The sequence below is a fragment of the Salmo salar genome, chromosome ssa11 (assembly GCF_905237065.1).
Source record: "Salmo salar chromosome ssa11, Ssal_v3.1, whole genome shotgun sequence".
NCBI classification, from domain to species: domain Eukaryota; kingdom Metazoa; phylum Chordata; class Actinopteri; order Salmoniformes; family Salmonidae; genus Salmo; species Salmo salar.
This window is the reverse complement of record NC_059452.1, coordinates 20,046,848-20,064,651: the sequence shown is the minus strand read 5'-3', so window position 1 is coordinate 20,064,651 and position 17,804 is coordinate 20,046,848. Positions and strand designations below refer to the sequence as shown.

General features: G+C 44.3%; 2 protein-coding genes across 3 annotated transcripts in view; both read left to right on the top strand.

Moving 5' to 3' along the window:
- Positions 1–3,385, top strand: part of LOC106562206 (myotubularin-related protein 10-like) — a 30,387-nt gene extending 27,002 nt beyond the window's left edge. For both annotated transcript variants that reach the window (XM_014126910.2, XM_045689160.1), the window contains 3 exons: positions 269–439; positions 617–799; positions 1,082–3,385. In XM_014126910.2, coding sequence (XP_013982385.1) covers positions 269–439; positions 617–799; positions 1,082–1,705 — 978 coding nt within the window. In that variant the 3' untranslated portion in view covers positions 1,706–3,385. The remainder of the gene's footprint in view (positions 1–268; positions 440–616; positions 800–1,081) is intronic.
- Positions 3,386–6,054: 2,669 nt separating this feature from the next.
- On the top strand, positions 6,055–14,074 carry LOC123723773 (ataxin-1-like). The gene is made up of 3 exons (XM_045689159.1): positions 6,055–6,264; positions 6,331–7,211; positions 7,714–14,074. Exons 1-3 carry the CDS (start codon positions 6,189–6,191, stop codon positions 9,118–9,120), a joined length of 2,364 nt encoding a protein of 787 aa, XP_045545115.1. The 5' UTR covers positions 6,055–6,188; the 3' UTR covers positions 9,121–14,074.
- Positions 14,075–17,804: the final 3,730 nt, after the last annotated feature.

The window sequence follows — 17,804 nt, the reverse complement described above, 5'->3', positions numbered from 1 at the left end:
TTGTCATTATTTTGTGCCCAGTGATTTTAATCATTTAGCATTTTAGTCATTTAGCAAACACTCTTATCCAGTGCGACTTACAGGAGCAATTAAGGTTAAGTGCCTTGCTCAAGGGCACATCAACAGATTGTTCACCTAGTCGGCTCAGGGAGTCAAACCAGCAACCTTTCGATTACTGGCCGACCGCTTTTAATCGCTAGACTACCTGCCGCCCTTAATCACAATATTCTTTACCTTTCCTGCTCTTCCTCTCCTCCCATCCCCTCAGTCTCCTCTGTTCCAGCTGTTCCTGGACTGTGTGTGGCAGATTATAAATCAGTACCCAGCAGCCTTTGAGTTCACTGAGACCTACCTGACTGTGCTCAGTGACAGCATGTGGATCCCTGTCTTCAGCACCTTCCTCTTCAACTGTCCCCAGCAGCGCACTGAGAACAGCATGGTGAGGAGCTCACTCACACACACACAAAAAGCCACAAACACAGGAAGTTCCCCCCTCAACCCTCAAAACATAGTTGCGGTTGTATTCAACTCTGTCAACACACCTCTGATATGATACAGCTCAGAACTGTGTGCAGCTGTGTGCAGTATTAGTAACCTTACCTGTCCTCCTCTACAGGACTTTGCTAAGAGTAAGTGCATCCCTGTGGGGGAGGAGAAGGCCCTGCGTTTCCCCCCTGTCTGGGACTGGTCACAGCAGTTCACCCCCAAAGACCAGGCCCTCTTCAACAACCCCATGTATGTTGGAAAAGGTGCCACGTGTGTTCAGAACGGAGCAGTGAAGTCCTTCAGACGCACCAAGGTCAGTTTGCTCTCTTTGTTTGAGAATGCAAATGAATACAATGAAAGAGTTCTCAACCACCCCTTAACAGGATAAGTACATTTCAATTCTAGACAGGTAAATTAGGGAGCTTTGCAAGAAAGCTATGCAAGACTATCCAGGGAGTCCTAGATGCCTGGAAATAACCTGAATTCATGAAGATCAAAATGTCATGTTCCTCAAAGTAAAATCAACACCATCTGCATGCATGTACATTCTAAATTAAATAACTTAAATAACTGTGTGTGTTCCTTTCGCTTCCAGAAAAACTACAGTTCTACACTCCGAGGGATGCCCTCTTCCCTGAGGAACATCCTGATGGACGGCCATGACAGCTTCACCCTGACCAGACGGAACTCCCTGGTGTCGCGTCTCAAACCAGACTTCTCCCAGATCAGAGAAGTGGTGGAGAGCCCAACAGAGCGCTTCTTCAGGGACTGGGTCTCCCGGCCCGCAGACCTACAGGGGATGCTCATCCCCCAGCTCCTGCCTTCACACCTGGCCCTGTGGAGGCTCTACTTCCTGCGCTGGGTCCCTGAAGCCAGCATCCCCAAGGGCGGCCCTGTTACCGCATACCACAAGCTCTCCCAGCTGGCTGATGAGGTAGAGAAGCTGCAGAGCCAGCTACGCCAGTACAAGGGGGCCACTCCGGCCAGCACCCCGACCTCCACCCCCAGCGCCCCCCCATCAGACCACAGCAGGATGTACTTTAAGGCCTGTTCCACCCTCGAGCCCTCTTCAACTCCAGAGTACCTCAGCTCCTCCTTCCCCTTCTCTCCCGTGGGGAACATGTGCCGCCGCAGCATCCTGGGCACTCCTCTCAGCAAGTTCCTGAACGGGGCAAAGATATGGCTCTCCACTGAAACTCTGGCCAATGAGGCACTCTGAGGTCCTGTGGCTAAAGTTCTCACTCAAATCAGTGGTTTTAGTCCAGAAGGGATGTCCTATCATGCTAGAGGCTGGAGGCTAGCTCAGTTGAATGTGATGTGGCTGTTTGTTTTTGCTTAAATCACACATTTCTTCAGGGTTTTGCCAGGGTTGCTCTCTGTAGGAAGTCAATTTTGATTTCCATTTTCTAGTTTTAGATTCAGTTGAGTATGTAGAAGAATGTTAGTGGAATATGATTTTGTAGTGACATGGATGTAGCGCTGATGACACTTTGCGAAGGAAAAAAGGAGTTATGAGGAGGAGTTAAATCTGTGGTAGACACTTATCGCTTTATTTGTATCACTTAATATAGTTGAGTTGTATTTCTAGAGACCTTCTGGTAAGGTACTGCATTAATTCTAAAATGAATATTAACCAAATCATGAATAGTGAAATGAGAAGGACACACGGGGATATTTACTATTAGGCCTTCTTGCAGGAAATGATCATCAATCACGTAACACACCAATAAAATGCCAGGGAACTGGCACTGGAAAATGCCTTCACCGTTTGAGATAAGAAAGGTGTTGTCATTCATCAATCAACCTTTCCCTTGATGGCTTTGGCATTGAAATGCATCAGTATCTGGACATGTATGATTTGGCGCTGTGGGCAGAAAAGAACCGCTGGGCATGCTGGATACCTGTCCTATCATTACTGTACACCCACACAGCCTGAACTGATGCTGCTAATGGCTGGATGCTGCCTGAACTGATGCTCAGACAATCGGCGTGTCTATTCACCATAGTCAGGTGATGTTTTTCAGAGTGGGTTTGAAGTGGAGACATGTAAACAGTTGGAATCTGTTTTCTCTAATGAGCACTCATTGCTCTTTCACCTGATATTAACAAGAAAAATCCCAAATAAGAAGTGAAGCTGTATGAAATAAGAAGTGAAGCTGTATGAAATAATTACTGGTGATGGTGGTTTGAATTATGAGAAGGTGAAAATAATATTGACAAATAATATGCTGTTTTTATTGCTTGAAATTACTTATTTTACTATTCTAATTATGGTACTTTCTGTTTTTTAGCCCCTACTTCTAGTTTATATTCCATGAATGCACAGCCCTTGTTTTAGTTTAATTCACACCATTGGTGCACTCAGCACTGTTATTGTATGACAATTGTGCTCTTCATTTGACACAATTTGATATTGATCAACAGTGCACATATTTATTCAGTTATGCAAATGTTCTAAAACAGGGATGTAGGAAATTCTCAGTGCCTTTTTAGATGGAAATTTGGGTTACTTACTGTGTTCAATGTACCGGTTCACTTCTATCACTTATTCTACTATGCATGTTGTTACACCCAGAGTAATGACATTAGGAGAGACTGAGTACTTCAAAAGCTGCACCTGGAAGCCAATTTGAAGTGCTTGATCGGAAGTAACACCATGTTGGGATTAATGTTTTGTTTTACATTTGCTCTGTGGAGTGTCACTGTGTTAGATCAAGTTTGGAGATGCACATTTATGGCATTGCAGAGCACTTGCTGGACAATTGAGTGGTCTGTAGTGCAATGTTGACCCTCTTCCCCCCTTCAAAAGCACTGTCAACACTCTGACCACAGGGGATCACAGCTGTAAAGGAAAATGTCAATGTGTAAGAATTTAGAGCAAATTAAAATGTCAAATGTCTGAAGTTGTTTTTTTGTTATTGGGGGGGTAGATATGTGTGAATATTCTTCTACTCGGTATTTCACAGACACCCAATAAGGTGGCTGCAATGCTTGTGACTGGTCTGGATTGGAAAGCTGTCAGAAATGAGACAATTAGCAATGTCTGCAACACAGATTTATGAGGGAAACTGAATATATTTCACATGATATTCAAATTAATATATTAACCATGCTATATGCAGGTCTGATATTAGTCAAATCAGGTCATACTACAGTCAATGTATGTATAATAAAATGCAAAGCTACTGTACACACTAACTCAAATCATTAAGAATGCCACCAGCACCCCCTGCTGTAATACCGGAGCATCAACCGGGAAAATTGCAAAAACAACACGTCACAATAACATGCCGGTACTGTAAATCTGAGAAAGTACTGCATTCGTAATTCAAGAACCTCCTAAAGTATCCCAAGGAGAGACCCATAATGGGCTAAAATACCACTTGTTTTCATTGCTTGAGGATTGCCATTTAGAGAGGAACAAGGCAATGTGTGTTCCGAAGGGAAATAGATAATTCCCTAATTTGGGCATACAGCCATTCGGGGAAAAATGGCAATTCAAGTATTCCTAGCAGAAGGTAAACGTGTGTTTGTTTTTTATTGGCCATGAAGCTCAAATTTATGAAAATGATCGGATTTATATGCCTCAAAATCATCCAGGAAATTGAATTTACTATGTGTGACGTCATCTAGGAGCGCCACTGGGTTTTCGTCTGCTGGCCTCCGAAATGGGCTCGACTAATCAGCCCTGATTTCTTCCACTTTTCCTTATCATATTAACTGTTCCGAAAGCGTAAGGCAGTCGAGGCATATCCACAATGATATTTGGAGGTAAGTGCACGAGAAGACGGGAAGTAGTAGCGTTTGGAGATACTATATTTGACCGATAATAACAGGTGATAAATGGCTATCCAGCTAACTAGCTAGCCATTACTAGTGTTCGCAGATGTCCAGCCATACATTCTGACGTTGCCTGGCCTTCTCACTTTACTATTATTTTCATCCCACGAAAGTTAACTTTTCTAACTATGCCCACAACAGTAGGCAATTGTCATCCAATGATTTGATTATGTTTTGTAGCCAGTATGAGTATTCTCAATCTTGTTTGAATGACATGAGGAAACACCCAACTAGAGTGCTACTTTTGACTCCCATCCCAACTCAAATTTCAGTTTTTGCCAGAGTACTAGCAAGAGAGCTTAATCAATTTGATATCAGATGTGAAAATGTTTCTAAGATATAGTGCAATTTGTCCAGTGTTCTACGTTGCGAATAACAAAAACATGATCTATGCCTTGAGATCATTGCTCCTATTCAAAGATGAAAACAGCATCCTTCACCAAATAGGCCTACTGTAGCGAATAACGCTAATTTCTTCATGGACATGCCAAAAATAGGCTATATTCAGGGAAATGTTAGGACTAGATTTATGAAAATATGAAGCACCCTCCTGTCTTTCGCTCCTCTGCACGTAGAAAGTGAGGCATGTGATGTGAATGTGGGTCATTTAAGACGTTTATATAAGATTTTATAAAGAATGGGAGGATATGTGTGGGTGGAAGAGGGTTTGTTGTGTAGGTGTTTGTGCATGCCTGGATATTTTAACAGTCTCAAATCTGTCTTCACCCTTAGGTTTCCCTCCCATGGCTTCCCACTAATAATCCAATTGACTGTGGAGAAAATACACAGCAGTGTCATGGGACGAGACAGTATAATTAGGCAAGCTGAAAAAAAGGGTTTTGAATAATCTGAAAGCATTTCTGGTTGCAGCAGCTGAGGTGTAGAGAAGTCTCTCCATTACTCACTCTCCCTATCTCTCGTGTGCTGTGATTCACTATGCCATACAGTTCAGCAAGTAACAACTTGTTGCCATGGGGTGAAAGCAATATGGCACAGACCATAAAATGAGCTGAAGTGTGTGCCTAATCTTTATGGTGCTGTTGGTTTTCTCACCTCCTGTCATCACATGGAGGCCTAATTATTCAAGGAAATAATATCCAGAGTTAAAAGCTGCAATATGTAACTTTTTGGGCGACCTGACCAAATTCACATAGAAGTGTGATTATAGATCTGTCATTCTCATTGAAAGCAAGTCTAAGAAGCGGTAGATGTGTTCTATGTGCGCTATTTCTAGTCAAATCAAATTTTATTGGTCACGTACACATGGTTAGCAGATGTTATTGCGAGTATAGAGAAATGCTTGTAATGCTTATTCGTCCCTAAAGTTTTGTTTTTGCATCTTTTACTTTTGGTTATAGAAACTATACTTCAAAGCGGTTAGAAGATACAGTGATTCTCTAAACTATACTTGCTTGTTATGTCACCAAACTGAAATCAGGCGAACTATTAGAATTTTAGCAACCAGAAAGTGGCGGCGCGATTTCTGCATAGTGCATCTTTAACTGAAATTCTGTTTCTTTGGTTTGTTTGTGCCCATCATTTTGTGGATCTCCTGTGCCTAGGTCTGGAAACACAAGTTTCCTTTCATCTACTATCTCTCTCAAACATCTTGGCACTCTAAGCCTGGCATGTGACGTAGGTCCAGTATGTGTTGATGTAGTATGTTAAGGTGAATCCCTGGGGTCGTCTGACAGCTGGTCACACAGTCTCTCTCTGTGTTTCTAGGTGAGGCGGTGGACGAGGTCAGCTTCAGGTTCTCAGAGCTGGTTCCTGTGGTGCTGATTGCCTGGCTGACAGGCTCCACTCCCCGTGCTGCACAATAAAGAGTCTTTCACGCCCAGACAAGACTACACGGCACCGCTATGAAGCCAGGTCACGAGCGCAATCAGGAGTGCCTGCCTCCCAAGAAGAGGGATCTCAACAACAGCACCAGTAGTAGTAGTGCGGGAGGAGGGGCAGGAAGTGGGGTGGGGGGAGGAGGTGGTGGGGGAGGGGGGGAGGAAGTGGCCTCCACTCAGAGCTCAGGGGTCAGTAGTGACACTCAGGGAGGAGGCACAGCAGAGGAGTGGCTGCGTGCTCAGCCTGGTCTACGCTATGGCGTAGAGAGTGCTGAGGGCCTCCAAGGGCTGCCCGTTGACCAGTACAGCATGCTCTATAGGGTGGCTCTCCCCTCTGTCTCCTACTCCCAGACCAGTCTACACCCAGTGTTAAGCCATATCTCTCCAGCTTACACTGTCCCCTCATCTCTCCTACAGCATCATCCAGGGATCTCCTATCCCCCTCTAGGCTATGCCCAGATCCCCCACTCCTCTTTCCAGTTTGTCTCCCCATACGGTGCAGTCCCTTATGCAGTCCCCCCTGGCTTTGTCCCCAGCTCCCTGATCTCTCCCTCGGGCACCCTCTCCCAGCCCCACCTGGTCCCCTACCAGTCAGTCATCCAGGAGGGTGTGGTCTCCCCTTCTACCCAGACCCATGTATCTGCCCATGCCTTTGCCAAAGTGGGGTCGTCCGGAGGGGTCCCGCTGATGCTGACCTCGGAGCAGACTGTCCAGCACCTGGGCTCGCTGCCCGCCGCAGAGCTCAGTCCTCGGGGAGTGCCAGTCTTTTACCACTCTCAGGGCACCAGGGCTGCGCCTGCCCCCTGGGACCCCTACAGCGGGGAGCAGGAGACAGACAGGGATAGAGAGGTGAATGGAGGGGAGAGGGAGCAGGCAGCCAGGGAGATGCTCCAGGACTCAGTCTACATTGCCAGGAATGCACGGCTGCTGCAGGTAGCATCCGCCTCTGTTGCACTGGAGCAAGCACAGGACAGAAGCCTGAAGAGCCGCAGGCTGGACGAGAGGGCTTCGCCTGGGCAGCGCAGCACCCCAGACACTGACCTGGAGGTAAGACTTGAAGTTTTGGTGTAATTACTTACACGGATGTATTTACTTATTTAAGTTATTTCAAATCTACTCCATAAGTCAAATAAATGTTTTATTTTCGAATAAGGAGAGATTTGATTATGAATTGTCCAAAATTCTGACTTTATTTAGTGCACTTGACTTTTTATAGTGTCTGCTGTGACACAATATCCATGTTCCCTTCCACTTCCTTCCTTTATTACTTTGTTGAGGGTGTGCTGATCATTGGGCAACCAGTCACATCCACACACTGCCTGCTGCTTCTAGGAAAGACTAAAAATGTTCTGGTTTGTGGTCTCGACTAGAGTTGATAGGAAACCACTGCTTTCTGAGGCTTAATAATGGTGGTTGAGAGGAGGTACAGGAGGACAAAACTTCAGTCTTTTTTCCTTTTTCTCAGACACAACAATTTTATTACATTTAAAGATAAAAAGGTTGATTGATTGAAATGTGTTAATAAGATTTATCTTTTGTCATCCTCAAGGTTCAGCAGGTCGTTGGTCGCCTAGCCTCTCCTGTCCAAGGTGTGAGTGGAGGCCGCAAAGAGGTGTCCTTTGGTCCCCTGAACCTATCCCAGGGCTCTCAGAGAGGCAGAGAGGCTCATGGGGAGGCAGGGGAGAGTGCTGGCCGGACAGCATACGCGATCCACCCTGCGGTGTATGGAGACCCCCGAGTGACGGCCCATCAACAGCAGGCAGGGCAGCCAGGCCACGCGGTCATCTTGGCCAATGGACAGACAGTCCTGGTCCCTTTAGACTATCACCACCTCCCCCACCAACATCAACAGCCACCCCAGCACTACCCCAGCCAGACCAATGATGACACCTCTGCTGTCACCATGGCCTCCCCCACCCCTTACTCTAAAGCCTCTGAGTCTCCAGCCAGAGTGTGCCTCCCAGACAGGGCTGTGGTGGAGCTGGCCACCGTGGAGCAGCACCCCCAGCAGCCTTTTTCTGTCCCAGTCACGGCAGCCCTCACGCAGGCCCCGGTGCCCACCCCTGCCCCCTCCAATCCCTCCCATTTCATGAAGGGGGCCATCATCCAGCTGGCCACGGGGGAGCTGAAGCGTGTGGAGGACCTGCAGACTCAGGACTTTGTGCGGAGTGCTGAGGTGAGCGGGGGGCTGAAGATCGACTCCAGCATGGTGGTGGACATCAGGACCAGCCAGCAGAGACCCGGCCTGGTGGCGCTGCACTTCACAGTGGGCGAGCAGCAGAGCAAGGTGACCATCGACGTGCCCCCGGAGCACCCCTTCTTTGTGTTTGGCCAGGGCTGGTCCTCCTGCAGCCCAGAGCGCACGGCCCAGCTCTATGGCCTGGCCTGCCACCACCTGCAGGTAGGAGACGTGTGTGTGTCCATCACTCTGCAGCAGCCGCCCCAGCAACAGAAACAGCCCCTGCAGCAACAACAACAACAACAACAACAACAGCAGCAGACCCAAGCCAGGACTTCCACCAAAGCCAACTCCACATCAGGGGCCATCGGCCAGCCCATGGGGCCCCCTGCCCCCCAGCAGCCCAGGCCACAGCCTCACTTCAGGATGGAACGCGTCCACAGAGAGAGGGAGAGGGGGGATAAAGAGGAGCCCATGCAACTAGGGGGTGTTGGGCAGAGTGAGATGCCTACCAGACCAAATAGGACTTCAGCAGAGCACACTAGGAGCCAGAGCAGTTACTATTTGCACACGGGGGGTTCTGCTCATCCAGGGGCGGGGGTGGGAGTAGTGTCGACAGTGTCGAGCGCGTCTCAGAGGCGCTGGTCCGCCCCCGGCCTTCAGAGATGCATGAAGGTGGAGGAAGGGGCGCACCCTCAGCTGGGCTCCTCTCGACCCTCCTTCATCCCACAGGAGGTCAAACTGTCCATTGAGGGGCGCTCTAACGCTGGGAAGTAGCACCAACCACAGCAGTCCACACCACAGAAGAGACTGTCAGAGGAGCGATAGCATCAGAGAGGGGGAAAGGGGAAAAAGAGTGGGAATGTAGCCTCAGAATGTTTGATATTTTGCACACCTAATAAGATTACAAGCTCTTTGTTTTCAGAGGAACTACCTGGTCTCGTGGCTGGTCAGGTCTGCTCTATTTGACAGTCAGTCTGTCAGTCAGTCAGGACAGCTCCTGGTCCAGTGATCAGGAGATTGGGTCTCTGCTCTCCCAGGCTGACAGGGAGCGGATCCAGAAGCAGGGAGTGTATGTAGCTGGTGAATCACCTACCAAAGGCCTCAGACCACATCTTCCTTCCTCCCTACCAACCCCTCAGAACCATCCTTATCACAGGTGAACCAACCCCTCAGAACCATCCTTATCACAGGTGAACCAACCCCTCAGAACCATCCTTATCACAGGTGAACCAACCCTCAGAACCATCCTTATCACAGGTGAACCAACCCTCAGAACCATCCTTATCACAGGTGAACCAACCCCTCAGAACCATCCTTATCACAGGTGAACCAACCCCTCAGAACCATCCTTATCACAGGTGAACCAACCCCTCAGAACCATCCTTATCACAGGTGAACCAACCCTCAGAACCATCCTTATCACAGGTGAACCAACCCCCAGAACCATCCTTATCACAGGTGAACCAACCCCCAGAACCATCCTTATCACAGGTGAACCAACCCCCAGAACCATCCTTATCACAGGTGAACCAACCCCCAGAACCATCCTTATCACAGGTGAACCAACCCCTCAGAACCATCCTTATCACAGGTGAACCAACCCCCAGAACCATCCTTATCACAGGTGAACCAACCCCCAGAACCATCCTTATCACAGGTGAACCAACCCCCAGAACCATCCTTATCACAGGTGATCGCATTCACTGGACTTTCTCTCTTCTTTGACCAAACCATCTCCTCTGGAAACCCAAGACTGGGGAGAATATATAGCCCATGTCTGGTAGACAGACAGGGTCTGACCGTGACAAGAACATAGCCATCCTATTATGCTCTGTCTCCCCCCACATTTCTATTTTGGTCTGTTACCTTCAAAAGCGTTCTCCCAAAAAGAAACAAAGACTAAAGGCGTACTTGCGGTGCTGAATTGCTGCTTTTCCCTCTGATGATGTTGGTTCTCTTGATGCAGACTTGATGCAGACTCTTGACGTGCTTCTCTAGTAGGAGCAGAGGACTTCTACCAAGGCGCAGACACTCCCTCGCCTCCCTGCCTCTCCTCGTTGGGCCCAGTCTGCTGAGAGAGGGTCTGAGAGGAGGGCAGGCAGCCTTAGAGGTCTTTCAATCAGCTCCTTCAATCAACCAATCAGAACCTAGGAAACCGCTCACTCCTTTCGTAATGCACAAACCACACTTCCCCGTTTTTCATTTTACACCCCAACCCCACTTTGTGCCACGGTTACATGTTAGTTTTCCTTTTGAAAGAAACCAAAAGAGATCATGCATTCCAGTATCATAGTGATTATCAGAGTGACCACAAGACAACACTCATCTTCCCGAATGCAGCCCTCCCTGCCTGCTATACCTCTCAGCATTCCTCTGCCTGGCTGGTGACTGTTCACTGTCATTGTATTAGTAGGCACCACTACTGGAGGCATGGGCTGGTCTCCACCAAAGTCACCTGTGAGAATGAAGCCTGTATGGAGCAGTACTGGCTGCAGCCCCTGGGCCTATGAGGGGGAACCCTGTGTGTGTTGGAGGGGATGGAGTTGGCCCTGCTTCATACCTTTTTCACACTATTGTCCCAACACAAACTGGGGGGATCTTTTGGCCTGCTTTCCAGTGAATATATTTAGTTTAAGGTTAGCCTGCCATTTTCCAGCCTGGTTTAGGTTGTTCATGGCTAGCTAACTATGTGCCTCTGCTCATTTAAAAGCAGGATGGCACTAGATATGTTATCTGGCCAGCTCAGCTTACACGATTGTGTGAAATGGGTATATGAGTCCAGCCAATCCTTGCTCAGTTACCAAAATCAAAGCAATAGTGGGTTTTCTGTGTATTTTATTGTTTTTATATAAATATACAGCTTCCGTATCAGACCTAATACTATCTTTAACCCTGACCTGAAACGTTCCTGCTTTTCAAAGGTGATGCACAATTTGGCTCTGAAATGTTTTGTTCTTTGTATGGTTATTACAGATTCACAATCAAAGCATGCCTTTTGAAAACCAGGCATTTCTTCTGGAGAGAATAGTCTCATTTTTGATGGACTGGCGGTTCGGGCTCTGATCCTCACTGATAGTATTCGTTATGGTTTTATATGGCTACCCTATATGGTTTTATATGGTTACCCTATATAGTTTAAATAGTTACTCTATATGGTTACTCTATATAGTTTAAATAGTTACTCTATATGGTTACCCTATATAGTTTAAATAGTTACTCTATATGGTTACCCTATATAGTTTAAATAGTTACTCTATATGGTTACCCTATATAGTTTAAATAGTTACTCTATATGGTTACTCTATATAGTTTAAATAGTTACTCTATATGCTTACCCTATATAGTTTAAATAGTTACTCTATATGGTTACCCTATATAGTTTAAATAGTTACTCTATATGGTTACTCTATATAGTTTAAATAGTTACTCTATATGGTTACTCTATATAGTTTAAATAGTTACTCTATATGGTTACCCTATATAGTTTAAATAGTTACTCTATATGGTTACCCTATATAGTTTAAATAGTTACTCTATATGGTTACTCTATATAGTTTAAATAGTTACTCTATATGGTTACCCTATATAGTTTAAATAGTTACTCTATATGGTTTTATTCAAGTGCATCTCCCAGAGATGCTTGACTCCAAATCAGTGGTGAGCATCTTAACTGTCCTCTGTTTTGTCCTCTCCTTTGTCTTTTAATCTACTTGTGTACATAGAGAAATGTTTTATTTTGTCCATGGCAATATTATTTCCAGTGGACCTTAAGATTGTCTTGTATTGCACATAGAAAACTTCACCTGTTGATTCACACTGACCTTGTAATGGGAATCACAAATAGTTTCTTTTTTTATGAAGGGAAAATGTTTTTGTAGCTATTACATTTTTTGAAGTGTTCTTAAGGTAGTTTTGGCAATAGAGAAACTGACTTGCATGGTTGACACTGTTTACAAATTAGCCAAGACAAAATGCTGCAGTTTCCTTTTTTGGACACAGATTTTAGTCACAGAAACTTCAAGTGGATGAAATCAAGATGAAGTGCAATTAGAGCAGATGTAAAAATCCTCAGACATTTAGTTTGACATGTCATTCCATAAAGCAGCCAGACATTTAGTTTGACATGTCATTCCATAAAGCAGCCAGACATTTAGTTTGACATGTCATTCCACAAAGCAGCCAGACATTTAGTTTGACATGTCATTCCACAAAGCAGCCAGACATTTAGTTTGACCTGTCATTCCACAAAGCAGCCAGACATTTAGTTTGACATGTCATTCCACAAAGCAGCCAGACATTCCCATTAGCTTATGGTAATTCCAGTTTTCTTTTTTCTTCTAAAATGTCTTGACTGTTAATCCTCTTGTCAGAAAGACATTTCACCTCAGTTTTGTCTAGTTTTAATGTCTCTGGTCACTTCTGAACCGGTAGTCCTTGTCTGTAAATGATGTGTATTTGTTTTGATATCACCTGTGTCATAAGATGTGCTCCAACACAGATCCAAGCATTAATATCCCAGGCTCACCGATACTGTGTGAGATGGTAACTGTGTGTTAGAGCATCTATCTGCTGGCCTGTTTGTACCTGTATCCTGGGCTTTGAGCTCTGAGGTGAAGACTGGCGATTGTGTGTGGTGACATCCATCCAATGCCTTCTAACGGACTTGAGTCCCTCATCCACGCTATTTATAGACAAATCTAGTTCATACACCCCTTCCAACCCCACCACCCTACTGCCTCCAGAACATTTCTGTTGAGTGGAGCCTCCAAGGACTCACGGTTCACTGAGGATAAAACCTCAGACAGTCTTTGACAACAAGCCATGAGAGAATGTTCCTGAAGGAGAGGGGTGGTCCGTTAGGCCTGATCAGGGCAGAGTCACATGCCATTTGACACCGTCATAACAACCAATCTGTAATTCTGTTGAAATATAAATGTTTTTAAATACGGTAGTGGTGAAATGCCATACAGAGATGAGCTGGATGATTTTCCACAGTGGAGCAGTAGACATTTAGCCATAAACCGCTCAATACTTATTAATTTATTTTTTACAGTGATTACATTTGTTACATTTTTTTTATGCTATAAGCAATAGTTACACAGAATACCTGAAAAAATGTCATGCAGTATAAGCATGTGCTATGCAGTAAACTCTGAAGTATTCTGCTCTCCAGTGTCCAAGTGTACCTAGTACGGGGTAGGACAGGTTTGTAATGTATATAAGAAGGTGGCTGATGCAGTCATTGTACACTGATCTCTGAGTACTATTGCTTATCAGTGCCCAACCATGGGTGTCTGAATATAGTGGATTTATTTAGTTTTTGTTCAGACCTTTAGTTGTCACTAACCTAAGTTCAGCACAGTGTTTTGTTCCAGTCAACTCAGCCTATTACCTCCACCGTATGCTGCCAGGCAGTACAGGCCAAATCATGACCAGAGATGGGTATGCATGTGTAACTCCAAATTTTTATGTAAATCTGTTATTGACGTCTATGGATTTGTGCTGAAATTCAAATTATGTGCATGGATATCCAGTTAGATTTTGGCCTTACGATCTCTCTTGGTCACGTGTAGCAATACCTTGTTTAGATATGGTATGAATGTTAAGGTGTGTATTCAGCCCTGTAGGGTCAGAGTCTTCTCTTTGGTGAACTTTTACTCTCCAAAATGTACTGCCTTACCAAGGCCTCTCAGCTGGGCCTGTCTCACATTTTATAGGAGATGGTGTGGAGAGTACAGATGTTCTGAAAAAGGACGCTGTCAACAGCCTGCCTGTGTCTGTGCACTGTTGTCAAATGTTTTGTGAATGGGTTGCATCTCATGTCCCACCTCCCTGGGGGCTCTTCCAGAAAGCAGGATCAATGAGTTAGCCAGCTAACGGTCCCCCCAAAAAACAGGAAGTACTGCATTTTTTCTAGAAATATGAACTTTGAAATTTGTAATGGTATAATTGACTTGACAACCAACAATCCATATTCAGGTTTAGTTTTCTAAATAAAAATCAAGATGTATTTGACTGCTTATCAAAGTTACCTGGCTAAGGTAATGATCCTGCTTGCTGGAACACCCCACTGCACTCATCAACACACTCTTTCCTAGTTATTCCTCCAGATATTCTTACTTCAGTAAAATATCATTAACAGAACTCCTCACATGCACAAACAGCACTTCTGTGGACCCCTGTCTTACCACCACCTCTCCTCTCCTTGCCATGCCACACGTGTATCAAACTCAGTATTCTGGTCTGGGACAACCATTCTAGGTGCAAGCAGTGCCTCCTGTTTCTTTACCTCTTCCTCTCTGTCTTGAACACGGTATGAGGCAGTGGCTGTATGACCACTCTGACTCTCAGCAGACAGTCAAGTGGACAGGCACATTAGCAGCACGCCCTCTGTTACATTCAGACTAGCATTGTTCTCAGACTTCTGCTCAGAGCGTGAAAGTGCTACTTCAGTAGTTTTCTGGGTTCTTCTCTTGACTCTAACCAATGTAAGAAAGGGGAAACATTTGACCTGTACGTTTTTGACCTCACTCTTCTTATTACAATTTTAGTCAAAGAAAATTGCACTAATTTGCCATCCTTTATAGTATTATAAAATTAACGGATAGTTAATTGAAGTTTTTAATTATTAGCGCTAAACACAAAACCCAATGAAACAATCACTTGACAGTTGTGCATGTTTGTAGAGATAATGTTTTGTATGGCTATTATCAAGCTTGTCAATAACGCCTTAAGATCTGCTTTGTACAATGTGTTAATGGAATGATGCTTACAAGTGACCCAGTTTCCCTGTTTTTCTGTAGCTGCAAAGGTGGATTAGTTCACTCTTGTACTGACCCCCTCTTGGCACACTCCTGGTGTTTTATTCATAAGCAGAAAGGCATTTGGAGATGGACTGTATCTCTGGATAGGGATAGGTTACAGTGAGGGATCATGTTAGGGTGAGTCCCTAGCACTGCTTGAAAGCTGGACCACTAACTGACTCACTGTTGTTTTTTTTACACACACACCACCCTCTGTTGTTCATGTGAGTGGACGTTGGGAGTAGGTCCCTGAAGGTGAGAGGTTGTGCTCAATGTATTTTAGTTCTGGTCCCGTCTGATCTACTTGGGAGAGAATGTGAGGCTTTTCAAACCAGTGACAACTTTTCCTTTTGGTAACTGTATGGTCTGTTTTTGTTTTGTGATTATGGAAAAAGGCTTTATGACCCCTGTATAAAGTAGCCCTGTTGGTCTGATCTTGTATGACTGAGGTAAATAGACTGGATGGGATGGTGTTGTTGCCAGGCACTAGAGATGCAGAATTAAATCAGGAAGATGAGATTGGTTAAAAGTTAATGGAGTCGTTGGGTATTTTCAGATTTTACATTTGTATTTTGGCACTAAAGTTACTGCTTTTTATGTGACATTTGACTAGTTTTAAAAGAAAAAGCATCTTTTTTAAAGTATAAAATCTGCAAAATATATGCAATGATGTATGTAATATTCAATCCTCAAATATAATCCAGGTTGTATAAACTTTTGTAGTGAGTTTTAATATCGTATGGCCGTACCAATATGTATTGATTCTTATCAAAAGCCTTAGTTGTCTACCCAAAGTGCTCCCTTAGAATACAGTACCCTACACCTACCTGAACTTTACAAAGCATTAATAACTATATTTTGTTGCGTTTTTTTATTTGTACCCTTTCTGAATAAAATAGATTTGTACTGTATATTTGTACCGCTGTGAACAACTTAAGGCTGTTTGGTTTTTGTTTTGCTGTTTTAATTCTATGTACTTAAGGACACAAAGATATTGTATTTTTATTGTTACAGCTAACTTCTTGGAGACATTGCATTTATCATGTTTGTTAAGTAAACACAATAATATATATATATATATACTTACTATTACCCTATGTCCAGAGTTGTGTTTTATTTGGTCTCTTCTTTGACTGGTCCACATGGAGAGGTGATATGTGGGTCCTGGAGCTAGTTCCAGGGTCATAAACCATCTCATCTGCAGCTTTGGGTTATCAATGATTTAATTACCACAGAGGTCAAACTTGACTTTCAGGATCATGTCTGAATTACCTATAGAGTTGTTTAACTACAGTACAATACACCAGTGATATTTTCATTCCATGTTCCTGCTCTGTTCTCACCCCAGAGTTGGCATTGGACAGCACTACTCTGTCTAGGTGTTATAGAGGTTTATGACACTGTCTGTGTCTGCCATGAATAGAGAGGCCATTGTGGCCTGGAAAGAGCCAGTCCGTTTCAGTGGCATGCTTTATTTGCTAACTGGTGCATAGGGTGAACTGAAAGAGAAGAGATTGACTTTACTACACAGTGCGGGTGTCAATGTTTATTTCCACATTCTATTCCTGCTTTTAATATGATCTGTACGTCTGTTAATCCAGTAGCAGAACGGCTGCCGTAAAAGTACCGTTCTGAGAATTGTGACAAAACTAGCATAGTGTTCTCCTTTTCACTTTTGTTTACCCTCATTGATTTTGGCCTTCTTAAAAGGATTTCCTTTGTAAACATGGACATCAAGAGAATATCCTGATAGACTAGTAAAAAGGCCAAAGTTCAAAGAACAGTCTTGATTAAATTGAACAAAAACAGGCAGGCATAGAATAACAGTAGAATACAAATGCAGTTTCACGACATGGTGCTAATCCAGACTGTCACGCTAGGCAGAGCTTTAGACAGTGCTGTTCAAAAGCACAAACAGAACCTGGGAAACTGTCAGTACCATTTCCTTTGTAGTATTTTAATGTCGAAGAGTGTACTCCACATTTTCCATAGCATTATTCCACTGTATGAGGATGATGACACTGATATCAGCTGCCAGTTCAAATCAGTCAGAATACCCAGTATTCATTATTGAAAAGGTGTCCATACGTTCAGTACTTGGCAGAAATGAGATTTTGTAGCAAAGACACGCCATGTGTGACAACACTGTCTGCAGCATGGCTCTGCTCTCTGGGCATCTTAAATTAGGATAGTGATATGACCCTGCTGAAAATAAGTTAATGGACCAGGGCGCTGAATCTATGGCCAAAGAGGCCTCACTGAGTTGCATTGCCTGAGTTGCACAATTCTATACATTTGAGTCCATTTGTTTTTTCCTGCACTCTGCATAGTTTTAAGAGTCAAATTTCCCTTGGAATAAACAGCACTGTTGCATAGAGGTTTGAACCGCTCCTAGACTGTTAAGGACAATTAGAATATAATAGCTTTTTCCCCTGTTGAGCGGGATACTATTCTGTTGTGGGCTTTAGCCTGGTAGTGGCTCAAACTGAGAACCTGTCTTGAGGAATACTCCAGAAAACTAATCATGTAATGTTGTCAATGTGTCTGCAGAGCTCAGTTGTGAAACATTGTGTATCGGAGGTAACCTTTGAGGAAAGAAATTGAGAACAAATTACCAAAGAAGGAAAAAACAAATACATACAGTACAGAACCAAA

What these genes read in the sequence shown, in the direction of transcription:
- LOC123723773 (XM_045689159.1), top strand. Translation starts at nt 6,189, where the DNA reads ATGAAGCCAGGTCACGAGCGCAATCAGGAGTGCCTGCCTCCCAAGAAG. An exon ending in CAACAACAGCACCAGTAGTA is followed by an intron (nt 6,265 to 6,330) that starts GTAGTGCGGGAG and finishes GGGGGGAGGAAG; the next exon opens with TGGCCTCCACTCAGAGCTCA. An exon ending in CCCCAGACACTGACCTGGAG is followed by an intron (nt 7,212 to 7,713) that starts GTAAGACTTGAA and finishes GTCATCCTCAAG; the next exon opens with GTTCAGCAGGTCGTTGGTCG.